At 37.4% G+C, this 13,070-nt stretch overlaps 1 protein-coding gene across 1 annotated transcript; it reads left to right on the top strand.

Annotated features, from left to right (window-relative positions):
- Nucleotides 1-410: 410 nt before the first annotated feature.
- On the top strand, nt 411-11,684 carry LOC21410051 (cyclase-associated protein 1). The gene is made up of 10 exons (XM_024173210.1): nt 411-993; nt 1,548-1,716; nt 1,822-1,886; nt 2,613-2,922; nt 3,027-3,174; nt 3,298-3,407; nt 3,539-3,594; nt 3,673-3,729; nt 3,973-4,116; nt 11,443-11,684. Exons 1-10 carry the CDS (start codon nt 712-714, stop codon nt 11,527-11,529), a joined length of 1,428 nt encoding a protein of 475 aa, XP_024028978.1. The 5' UTR covers nt 411-711; the 3' UTR covers nt 11,530-11,684.
- Nucleotides 11,685-13,070: the final 1,386 nt, after the last annotated feature.

The raw sequence follows: 13,070 nt of genomic DNA, 5'->3' as shown, positions 1-13,070 counted from the left end.
TTGAGAATTTATTTTTCAGAGTATATTTTTCAAAATATATGAATTTGAATCTTTATTTTTTATTCTTAATAAATATCTTTTTATTATTATAATTATTTAATTAAAACAGTTATAAATTAAAAATAAATGATAAAAATTATAATTTATACACTTTTAATAAGTATTTATTAAAATTATACAATTTAAAAACTTAAATAGACTGAACCCGAAGTAACAATAACAAGCTTCGATCCGGTCTGTTTAGCTCGACCAGAAATTGCAGTTGTATTAATGACAGAGGAAAAAAGAAAGAACAATTAAAAGCATCAATCGCTTAGGTTGCACGATTATGCCTACGTACTCGACCACACACAATCATATATCCCATTATCTCGGGTTCCACTCCTACTCATTGTCCATAACTTCGCATTTCTTTTTTCTTTTTACAGGTGCTCCGCAGCGCAGATAAACAGCACCAAGATTCCTTCTCCTCATGCCACGTGTCAAGAAACTTGATTAAAAACACTCCGTCAGAACACCCGCGTAAAGGCAAATCTTCATCAGATCAGATCCATCCATTCTAGACCCGCCAAATCAAAATTCCATTTTCTCCTTTCGGCGTCAAAAATAAAAAAAAAAATAAAAAAAAAATAAACAAAGCCAAGAGAAAAAGGCTCGCAGATAATTAACCAACAGCCACTGGCTATCAGATCTGAGATTGAGTTTTGAGCAATGGAGGAAAAGCTGATACAGAGATTGGAATCGGCGGTGGCGCGCTTGGAGGCGCTCTCGGCGGGAGGCTTCAGGGCCGGAGGTTCGTCGGAGAGCGGCGGTGATAATGCCGCGCCGGTGGATCACTCGATTCTGGCCTTCGACGATCTGACGGGGCAGTACTTGTCTAGGGTTTCCGCTGCGGCGGAGAAGATTGGGGGACAAGTTTCTGAGGTCACCAAGATTCTCCAGGATGCTTTCGCTGTTCTCAGGGAGCTTCTCGTCAAGGTTAAGCAAACACAGGTTGGTTGGTGATTCCAAACGCTTTTCTGTTTTAGGGTTTCCTTTTCGTTGAAAGGTTGTGAATTGAAGTTCTGATTTGGAGGTATTGGATGAAATTGTTGGTTATTTGGTGGTAATGTGGCCCAATTTTGTATTTTTTTTTTGGTTAGCCTTGGAAATGGTAGAATTATTATTAGAATTTGTTTGGTTTTAATATCGAATACTTAAAAGGATGTTTGATCAATGAATTCATAAATATGACCGGTTTCCCTACCATATATATATATATATATTTATATGTATGTGAATAACTTGTGGCAACCGGTGAGATTGGATCATCAAATATAAAAATTTGATGTGAAATGTCCATTGAAAACTCATCTGTGTGTGTTTGATACTGCTAATTTTGAGATAATTAACAAGATTTATTTAAGAAAAATGGAAATGAGATTTCAAGTAGGAGAAAGGAGAGGTTCTGGTATGGGGTATTAGCTGCTTAGATTTATTGGGATATGGTGTCGTTTTTTGGTAATGGATTATATCGATGTTAAATTAGTTTTGCTGCTATTGTGCAGAAACCAGACCTTGCAGGACTGGCCGAATTTCTCAAGCCGTTGAATGAAGTAATCACGAAAGCAAATGCATTGACAGAAGGAAGGCGATCTGATATCTTTAACCACTTGAAGGCTGCAGCTGATAGTCTTTCAGCTTTAGCATGGATTGCGTATACGGGAAAAGATTGTGGTAAGCAATGAGCAAAATGTATAGGCGCTTTTCTATCTTGAGAGAGGGAACAATTAAAAGAGAATGGATGATTCAATTTCTCTAATATGTGTTCCCCTTTTGAAGGAATGAGTATGCCTATTGCACATGTGGAAGAGAGTTGGCAGATGGCTGAATTTTACAACAACAAGGTACTCTTAAGCTGCTAATGCCATAAGAAGCTATATGTTTTGTTTGTGAATATTCTTTCGCTGCAAAGGAAAGCAAGATGTGGAAACTTGTAGGATGATCTGATATGTTCAATTACTCTGAAGCTAATGTTTCAATATTTGCTAATGCATGGTTCAAAAATTACATGCTGGTTAGCTGCACACTTTATTTCCTTGCAGCATACAATCAGGGTCGCTGATAATAGTGATTTTTATTTATTATGTATTTTTAATCAGTGGGAAGATTTCATTAGAAATGCCACTCTTATGCTTTCCCCCATGTAGACTCTGTACAACAATCAATAGATAGTGTGCATACAAAATCTGAGACCAATTTAAAAGATGAGTTTTCTGTCCATTTGAAGAGTCGTCTAAATTTGAGACTATTTCCTTCACAAGGTTTTCCTATGCCTCAAAAGGTATCTTCTGTTCAGCATCAAAGACACAAATGATTCTTTTTTCCATGCATCCTTGTTAGTTTTTTCACATATTTTTCTTGACTGAGCTGAAACTATGCCTCAAGTTGATCTGTTTTAATGCCTGACAGACTGTGAATAGAAAAAGAGCCTCCTGATCTTTCAAGGAATAGGGAAAGGCACAAGCAATTTCTAGTAGTTCCTGCACATAGAATCTCTATTGCATATTTAGTGATTTATCAAGAACAATGATTTTGGGGTAGGTTCTGACACTTGGCATTTATAAACTCAGATTCTGGTACAGTACAAAAGCAAAGACCCAAACCATGTAGAGTGGGCCAAAGCCCTGAAGGAGCTTTATTTGCCTGGTCTGAGAGACTATGTTAAGAGTCACTATCCCTTGGGTCCAGTTTGGAGTGCCACTGGTAAAGCAGTCACTGCTGCTCCAACAAAAGCTCCGACACCAAAAGCCCCTGCCCCTCCACCTCCTCCACCAGCTTCTCTTTTCGCTTCTGAATCTTCCCAAGCATCGTCATCAGGTCCCAAACAGGGGATGTCTGCTGTTTTCCAAGAAATTAATTCTGGGAAGCCTGTGGCTGCTGGTAGGTTTCCTTCTTGTGAATCGTTTTTTGCTTGTGGATTTGTTTATTTGTTTGCTGTAGAAGCATATAGGCCTGATTGCTATTTATTTTTCCTTTCTTCCTAGGTTTAAGAAAGGTTACGGATGATATGAAGACAAAGAATCGCACCGATAGAACTAGTTTTGTTGGTGCCAGTGAAAAGGAAACTCGTACCAGTTCACCCTCCTTTTCCAAGGCAGGTCCTCCAAAACTGGAGCTTCAAATGGGCCGTAAGTGAGTATCATCATTTCTATGTTATGTTTAGATTTGTATAGGGATAATGAGTCAATGACATAATGCCGTTATGCCAGTATGTGATATGCAATTGAAATGGTCTCTTCATGCACCTCTTTGCAGGTGGGTTGTTGAGAATCAAATTGGAAGGAAAAACTTGGTGATTGATGACTGTGATGCAAAACAATCTGTCTATATATTTGGATGCAAAGAGTCTGTTTTGCAGGTTCAAGGTAACTCTTGTTTTTCAAAAGTGTATTTCCTTTTAGTTAATAAATTAAAGTTATAGCGCATAGCGTGCATGCATGTGCAGTAGGTACTTTATAAATAGCCATGTTAATTATCATTATCTAACAATGTGCAGGGAAAGTCAATAACATTACTGTTGATAAGTGTACCAAGATGGGAGTTGTATTTACGGTGAGTATGTTGTAATTAGTTCAAGCAACAGGTGTTTGATTTTCGAGGTTCATCAAGGTTCTTCACTTGTATATACAGGATGTTGTGGCTGCTTTTGAGATTGTAAATTGCAATGGGGTTGAGGTGCAATGCCAGGTATCTGTTTTTCCCATGAATGTGCTTCATGATTCTATTTACCAATTCAAATCTTCCATAATTTACCAATTCAAATCTTCCATAATTTACCAAGTTTAATGGATTGGAGACTTCAAAAAAAAAAAAAAAATGGATTGGAGACTAAAAAAAAAAAAAAAAAATGGATTGGAGACTAAAAAAAAAGAGTTTAATGGATTGACATGTATTTCTATTATATGCAATAATCTGTTTTGTGGTTTTTAGGGTTCAGCTCCAACAATTTCGGTTGATAATACGGCGGGCTGCCAATTATATTTAAGCAAAGACTCTCTTGAGGCATCAATAACAACTGCTAAGTCAAGTGAGATTAACGTGTTGGTGCCTGGTTCTGGGCCAGATAGTGATTGGGTATGTTTCCGTGATTTTTATTTTTTGTGGTATAAGGATTTGATATTTTCATCATCTTATATATTTAATGGGCATGCATAACCTTCTTTGAGTTTAAAGAGCCAAAGTTATCCTTATTATTAATTTATAATCACTATTGATTTCATCTGAGTAATGGTTTGGTCGAGTTGGCATTTATATATAATTTGCATGCAATATTAAGTTCATTAAGTTTAACTTTATTGAAAGGCTAGAGAATGTCACTAGACGAGATATGGTGACCAAGGATGAAAAACTAAGCAACTAGTTGGTGCCACTGTATATATTTTTAAGTAAGCTGAAAGTTAGGAAGAGAAAATGGGGAAATGACTTTAAATCTCATGTCCGTATTTCATCTAAATTTTCCCTTTGTGAGAAAATGGCAAGGGTCTTGGCTTTCGAAAAGAATGTACAATGATTAATAGCATCTCCTTTGTCAATGATGTCTAGTTGTGTGTATAAAATTTCAGCAGTTTTGTGACTGAATAAAACCGGAAAAACTGGAAAGCATATTGGTCAAAATTGTAAACAGCACAGCTAGTATTGTCGAGAGGTATTTTAGGCAGGAAATCAATTAGGAAAATTAGTTTTAGCAATTCCTGATTTTCCGGGATTGTGGTAGATATTCTTTCTTATTTTCTCTCTATGTAAACTCTATAAATACTTAGCCATGTAATTATTCAATATACGGAAATACACAGATAATTTTCCAATCCCTAGTTTTCGACATGGTATCAGAGCCCTAGGGCGACTCTCTGGGATTTCACGCCGCTAAGTAGCCTTTATTGCTGCCGTTCATCCACGCTGCCAAGCAGCCTTCATTGCTGCCAGTCATCACAGCATCATCCTATTTTTTTTTCTTCTCTTCCTCTCCTTGAAATCTATTTTTCTTCCCCTTCATTCAATCATGTCCGATTCCAAGGCCACCAGCACTTCCTTGACTACTGAGGATGTTTCTCCTGCCCAGAAAACCGGAGACTTGCAGAATATTAGAGCCTCTTATCGACTCAATGGGAGAAACTATCTCAAGTGGTCACAAGTCGTTCGCATGTACCTCAAAGGAAAGGGAAAAATCAGCCATCTGCTTGGGACTAGACCAGCAAAAACAGACCCCGGATTTGTGGCATGGGATGAGGAGGATTCAATGATTATGTCATGGCTGTGGGATTCAATGGAACCAGCCATTAGTGATACTTGTATGTTTCTGGCTAGTGCGAAGGGGATATGGGATTACATTCAACGTACCTATTCAAAGGCACGTGATGCAGCCCAGGTGTATGAGATAAAGATTAAGACCAAATGGAATGAAGCAAGGAGACATGACTGTCACAGAGTGTGCCAATTTTTTGCAGATCATGTGGCAGGAATTGGATCACTATCGAGTGTTCGAGATGAAATGCCCGGAGGATGCAGCAATTCTCAAGAAATACATTGAAGGTGACAGAGTGTATGATTTTTTGGCTGGTTTAAGTTTTGAATTTGATCAAGTTCGGTTACAAATACTCAGTAAGGAGGATGTTCCTTCACTGGAAGAGACCATCTCAATTATTCGTGGAGAGGAGAGCCAAAGGAATGTGATGCTAGAAAAACCGAGTGGTATGGAAGGGTCTGCTCTGGTGACTAAATCGGAACATCAAGAGAAGAATAAGGATGACCAGCCAAGGAATTCAGGAAGGGAGAACCAGAGAAGGGAAAATCAAGATAATTTGTGGTGCACCTACTGCAAGAAGTCGAGGCATACCAAGGAAAATTGCTGGAAGTTGAATGGCAAACCTCTAAGCACTGCAGTGAGTGGGGAACACATGGAAGACAACAAAGGCCCCAAGCTCATCTCACGGAGCAATCAAAGTCTGAAGAAGGACCGGACAGCAAGGGATTTAAGGGAGATGAGATAGGGTTCAAAAGGGATGAGATTGAAAAATTACGGAGTCTATTGAGTTCTCTTGAAAAACCATCCGGAGCTAGTTCCTTAGTTCTCTCAAGTAACCTATTGATTTCTTATGCTTTGCACGCTTCTGGAAAATTTTTTGATGATTCTTGGATATTAGATTCCGGAGCCACGGACCACATGACACACTCCTCACATTTTTTCTGTACATATACTCCTTGTCCGAGTAATAGGAAGATTATCGTTGCAAATGGAGAATTAGCTACAGTGGCAGGTTTAGGAGATGTTTATATTAATCAATCCGTGGTCCTTAAAAATGTCTTGCATGTGCTAAAGTTATCAGCTAATCTTATTTCTATTCAAAAACTTACAACTGATCTTAAGTGTTGTGCAATATTTTTCTTGTCCCATTGTGTTCTTTAGGTTCAGGCCTCGGGGAGGAAAATTGGACTTGCTAAGGAAAGAAATGGTCTCTACCACCTGAAATTTCAAAGAAAATCGCCAGTAACTTGCATGTGTCTCTTCTCAGTTCTTCCAATAAAGATGCCATTTGGCTTCACCATTATCGTCTTGGTCACCCGTCCTTTAGAGTCCTACAAATTATGTTTCCACAATTGTTCATAGGAATTGATGTTTCTGAGTTTCAATGTGATGTTTGTGAACTAGCAAAACATACTAGTGTTCCTTTTCCTATCAGTAATAAAAGAAGCGTTTTTCCTGTTCAATTGATCCATAGTGATATTTGGGGTCCATCTACTATTCCTAATGTATCAGGGGCTCCTTGGTTTGTCTCATTAATTGATAATTGCACGCGTGTAACCTGGCTGTTTTTACTTAAACAAAAATATGATGTCAGTAATATTATTCCCAGCTTCCACTCCATGATCCAAAACCAATTTAGGGTGAAAATAAAAACCTTTAAGTAAGACAATGCTAGGGATTATTTCAACCAAGTTTTATCACTCTATTTTCAAAAAGAAGGAATTATTCACACTTCTTCTTGTGTGGATACACCCCAACAGAATGGGATAGCTGAGAGGAAAAATGGGCACCTATTAAATGTCACTAGAGCCTTGTTGTTTCATGGGAACACGCCTAAATCCTACTGGGGGGAAGTCGTCTTAACAGCCACGCACATGATAAATAGACTACCCTCACGTGTACTTGACAACAAGAGTCCTATGGAAATTCTTAATGCCCACTACCCTCACTTTAGAACCTCAAATGGCCTTATACCTAGATATTTGGATGCACAGCCTTTGTACATGTCCACCGCCCAAACAGAGGGAAGTTAGACCCCCGTGCAACCAAATGTATTTTTGTTGGCTATTCATCCACACAAAAGGGGTACAAATGCTATCATCCTCCATCAAGAAAATTCTATATCTCAGCTGATGTTACCTTCTTTGAAAACAAATCTTATTTCCCTAAGTCCCATCTTCAGGGGGAGACAACTAATCGTGAAGATGGTACTTGGTCTGAGTCGTTTGAGTCTTTTGAACCACTTGATCTTCTGTCTACCTCTCATTCTCCTTTAGTCATCACTCCGGTCACTCGACCAAGTCCTTCCCAAGAGCCCGAGTCTCCCAACACAGAAACCGACCCTACTTGTCAACCCCAAGAGCTTGCGTCCAGTCAAGTTACTGAGGTTCATCCAAGATTTTCTCAAGTGTATACGAGAAGGGCAAAAGCCCCAAACCTAACACTAGTCCCAGAGATCAACCCGAGTCCTGAGAATAAAGGCATGGTGAGTACAGATTCACTCCTAGACACTGAGACAGTTGAAGCTTCAGCCGATGACTCATTTGCCCATTGCCATCAGGAAAAAATCCCGAGAATGCTCCAAGAGGCCACTATGTCCTCTTTCCCCTTATGTCTCACCTAAACGCCTGTCATCATCCCACCAGAGGTTTATAGCTAGCCTAAACGCAATCTCCACACCAAATACACTTTCTGAGGCATTATTGAAGGAGGAGTGGAGGAATGCTATGAGAGAGGAATTAGAGGCTCTGGAAAAGAATCAAACATGGGAGATAGTTGAGAGACCAAAAGGAAAGAACATAGTTGATTGCAAATGGGTATTTGCATTAAAGTATAAGGCTGATGGATCTCTTGAGATATATAAAGCAAGGTTAGTTGCGAAAGGGTACACTCAGATTTATGGGGTGGATTATCAGGAGACATTCGCTTCGGTGGCAAAAATGAATACCGTGAGGACTTTAGTGTCGTTAGCAGCCCATTTTGACTGGCCATTGCTACAATATGATGTGAAAAATGCCTTTCTCCATGGAGACTTGGATGAGGAGATATATATGAGCATCCCGCCAGGGTTTGAGGGGAATAAAACCAGTGACAAAGTCTGCAAGCTTAAAAAGGCTCTATATGGGCTAAAACAGTCCCCTAGAGCATGGTTTGGTAGATTTGCTAAGGTAATGAAAGATTCGGGTTATAGGCAAAGTTAAGGTGATCACACGTTCTTCAAACATTCGGCCTCAGGGGGAGTGACTGCCTTGATTGTGTATGTTGATGATATTATCGTAACGGGGAATGATGAGAAGGAGAAAGATGACTTGAAGAGAAGACTGATTCAGGAATTTGAGATAAAGGCCTTGTTTGTTTCCGTTTTCAATCCCATTTTTCACGTTTTTCGAAGCAAAAAATTGAAAACGCGTTTGGCGCAAGTTTTTTTAAAAAACAAAAACAAAACCGTTTTTGTCGTTTTGTGAAATTCTGAAAACGAATTAAATCCGTTTTTCATTTTCCTTTTCATTTTCTTCATTCTTCTCTCTCTTCTCTGACTGCCCTCTTCTCTCTCTCATAAAAAAAGGGGAAAAAACTTGATAAACGAAGACGAGTGATGCTGGGTTCGGCGTGGGGGGGTTCCTGCACCTTCAACGGCGATGCTGAGCACGAGGCCGGCAGTGATAGAGTGCTCGTCTTGGCCCAACAAGAAGGCGACGGCCCACCGCATGAAGACTCGGCCGAAGAAGACGCAAGCCTGGGACATCTGGCGAAAGCCCACCGTCTACGCTCCTCTCCCGCCGGCGGCGGTGAACCGGTTCTCGCCGGTTCCGACGACTCTTCTTCCGATTCTATCCCTTCTTCTTCTTCTTCTCCCGTGGAATCACCTCCCGCCGTCAGCTGATTTTTGATTTCTTTTTTCTTTTTAATTATTATCGCTTTGCTTTGCTTTTAAATTGTTGATTGGGACTGGGTTGATTTTGCTTTGCAAGTGGCTATGGATGTTTTGTCAATTTCTATGTATGTTGCTTATATGCATAAGCTCTGATTGTTGTTGCTTCGTGATTTTTTGCCTGTTTGTTTGATGAATGATAGTAGGAATTAACAGAGTACTAGACAACGGACGACAAGGAACTGCCTTTTCTTTTTTTTTTTTTTTTGAAATGGAAAAAAGATGAGGAGGAACTTTTGCAGATAATAGACACCAGGACAAAGATGCAAGTATATTAGAACAAAATAGAACAAACACAATTTTTAAAACTAAAATCAAATTTTAATTTAAATATTATTACATGTTTTTAAAAATTAAACCACCAAACACAATTTCAGTTTTTTTAAACTGAAAACAATCTCGAAATAAAACTACTAAACACATTTTCAGAAATGATTCCAAAATGAAAATAAAAACGTTTTCGTTTTCATTTTCATACAAAAAATAAAAACGTTTTGGAACCAATTCCAAACGCACCCAAAGGAACTTGGGAAATTGAAGTATTTCCTTAGGATTGAGGTAGCATACTCTAGACAAGGCATCTTTGTATCCCAACGGAAGTATGTGACTGATCTTTTAATAGAAATTGGAAAGGCTGATTGTAAACCGGCTGCCACTCCTATGGACTCAAACCAGAAAATAAGTGAAGCAAGAGAGGAACCACCAGTGGACAAGGGAATGTATCAAAGGCTAGTTGGGAGACTCATATATCTCACACACACTCAGCCTGATAGAGCCTACTCAGTGAGTGTGATCAGCCAATTTATGCACGATCCGAGAGAGCCTCACCTTCAAGCTGCACATAGAATACTGCACTACTTGAAGGGCAGTCCCGGAAAAGAGATTTTGTTAAAAAAGAACTTTGTTTTGACGTTAGAAGCATATACGAATGCAGATTATGCAGGTTCTATAGTGGATAGAAGATCATAGAAGAGCAAAAAGCAGAATGTTGTGGCTAGATCATCTGCAGAAGCTGAATTTCGGGCTGTTGCTCAAGGGATGTGTGAACTACTTTGGCTGAAAATTATTCTAGATGATTTGAGAGTCAAGTGAGAGGAACCTATGAAGCTTTACTGTGACAACAAGTCAGCAATCAACATCGCTCACAATCCTATTCAACATGATAGGACAAAACATATTGAGATTGATTGACACTTCATCAAAGAGAAATTGGAAGGACTCATATGTATGTCTTATGTTCCTTCGGGAGGTCAACTGGCTGATGTTTTAACAAAAGGATTAAATGGTTCTAATTTTCATGAGATTGTAACCAAGCTGGGAATGAAAGATATTCATTCCTCAGCTTGAGGGGAAGTGTCGAGAGGTATTTTAGGCGGGAAATCAATTAGGAAAATTAGTTTTAACAATTCCTGATTTTCCGGCATTGTGGTAGATATTCTTTCCTATTTTCTCTCTATGTAAACTCTATAAATACTTAGCTATGTAATTATTCAATATACGGAAATACACAGATAATTTTCCAATCCCTAGTTTTCGACAAGTATATACATGATTAATAATTTAAGCATCTGCCAGGCAGCAATAGATGATACAACTAATCAAGACAATGACTTGACTGTATAAAAAGCAATCAACCAATATTGTGCCTTCCTTGATGGCTGATTATGGTACAATGCAATTTTGGATTTTGGAATGTTTCATTTAGCAGTGTCATGACATGAAGTATGCATCAATCATGTCCGAGATGACTTTTGATCCTCCACGGGCTTTTTTACTGTCTTTCATTTAAAAGTAGTTGCCGAATGTTATTCCCTTTACAAATGTTTCTGTTCACCAAGGAGAGTGCTGTTTTGATAATTCTGTTTTGGAATAAGATAAAGAAAGGTGACAGAACTGATATGTTTTGATAGGATTATGCTAGTTATGTTAGTAGTTAGTTATCAATATATTAAGTGGTTAGTGGTTTAGTTAATTGGATTTATGTGATGTGAGAATTAGTATAAAAGAGTGTTAGAATAGTAAGTCAGGAGGCAATTTAGTAAATTGAAGTGAGATTTAGTCTCTAGGGAGAGATCAAAGCCTCTCGAAAGCTTTGAAACTATCTTGTATTCCATTATTTTCATTTTACTTCTTCAATACAAAATCAGTTTAATTTCTTCTATATCTTGGTTCCTATCATATTTGTTAGTAGTTTGTTGCTAAAGGCTTATGTTTTCTCTTCATGCAGGGTGAGCATGCTTTGCCACAACAGTTCGTACATGTATTTAAGGATGCCCGCTTTGAAACCATTCCAGTCTCCCACTCTGGAGGGTAATTGGTACTTATTTCAGTTGCCAATTGCAATTTTCTTCCCTCATTTTATTTCTGGAGCAATTGAGAGTGGTTTTCATTTTCTTCTTTTGTTTTGAGTTAGTTGGTTTCGGCATATAATGGTTGATCTATTGATGTTGTTGGTTCTGCTTCTGGCAATCTTGCCTCTTTATATTTATATATATATATATATATATATATATATATATTCACAGTTTGTTTTGAGATGGATGTTGTATTGAGGTTTTTATAGATTTTGTACATTTAATATTTTGTATTCTATCTTTGCTATTTTGAAGATAAAAGAATGGTTTTGAAGCTGTTTGTCACTTGGCTTGAATTGTTTGTTCAGATGTGGTAAAAACGCTACCTAATTGGTTTTGGATGGAGGTATTTTTTTGCTGAGATTTATCTTATTGTCTGAAAAATTTTGAAGAGTTGAATATTTTATGTAAAATTGAATTATTATAGTGAAATTTTGGAATCAATCAATGCGCGTGTAGAAAGCTCAAAGTCGAAAGGGTACCATATGCTCAAATGAAGTTAAAGATGTAGACGCATCAATTGACACGTCTAGTGAGAGTGAGACCCATTTGATGATTTCTAATGGACAGGAGAAGTAAACCTGCTTTTGCCTTTTAGGATTTGGAGTTTAGTTTTCACACAAGGCTTGGTGGTTGACGAGCTGACTAAAGAAGAGCTCCTTTCTCCACACACAAACACATGAGAGTTTAGACGTTTGGTAACATAGCATTTAATCATTGTGGAAAAAATCACTTATTTATTTATTTTTATTTTTTGTGTGTGAATAAAGCACCTTTTTTTCACTTAGCGATAGTAAATAAATATGCTAAAAAGTACTAGATATCCCAAACCTCCTGATGGGGTATGGATTTCTGTCCCTTGAGAGTTGAGACTGTTATAAGAGGAGATCAAACTTTTCAACTAAAAATTGTTAGTTTGTGAAGTTCCTCTAATAGTACTAACTAGCCTGAGTCAGGCACGTGCTTGCTGTGTGGCTATGTTTAAAAGAAATTGTTACAAATTTATTCTCATAATAGAGAAAGTCTTATTTAATTACTCATAATAATTTTTATTAAATTATGTTAAATGCTTATTTTCTTTAATTCAACTTAATTTTAATTGTTTGAAGTTTCATTATTTTGTGAGGATATCAACTTACTTGCTTGAATGAAATTTGAAGGAAATGTTTAATACTAATGGGAAATAATATTAATTTATTTAATTATCAAAATTTTATTAAATTGCCCATATCATTTAATAAAGTAAATATAAAATAAATAAAAACTTTGAACACATTTGAGAATAATTAATTCAATAAATTAATTAAAAAAATGTATAGAGGTGATGTTTGAAAAATGATATTTAGAATACTTTGTAAGAAATATTTAAATTGAAACATAAAGAAAAAATAAAAAAATATAAATTATTGAGAATAAGACTATAAATAACAAATACAGAAATTTAACTTTATTTTGATTACATTACTTTGTTTTACCTGACCCGGTTATTCAGACAGCAAGA

The sequence above is a fragment of the Morus notabilis genome, unplaced genomic scaffold, assembly GCF_000414095.1.
Source record: "Morus notabilis unplaced genomic scaffold, ASM41409v2 Scaffold45, whole genome shotgun sequence".
Classification (NCBI taxonomy): domain Eukaryota; kingdom Viridiplantae; phylum Streptophyta; class Magnoliopsida; order Rosales; family Moraceae; genus Morus; species Morus notabilis.
Note: the sequence above shows the minus strand (reverse complement) of the source record. Positions and strands in the feature narration are given on the sequence as shown.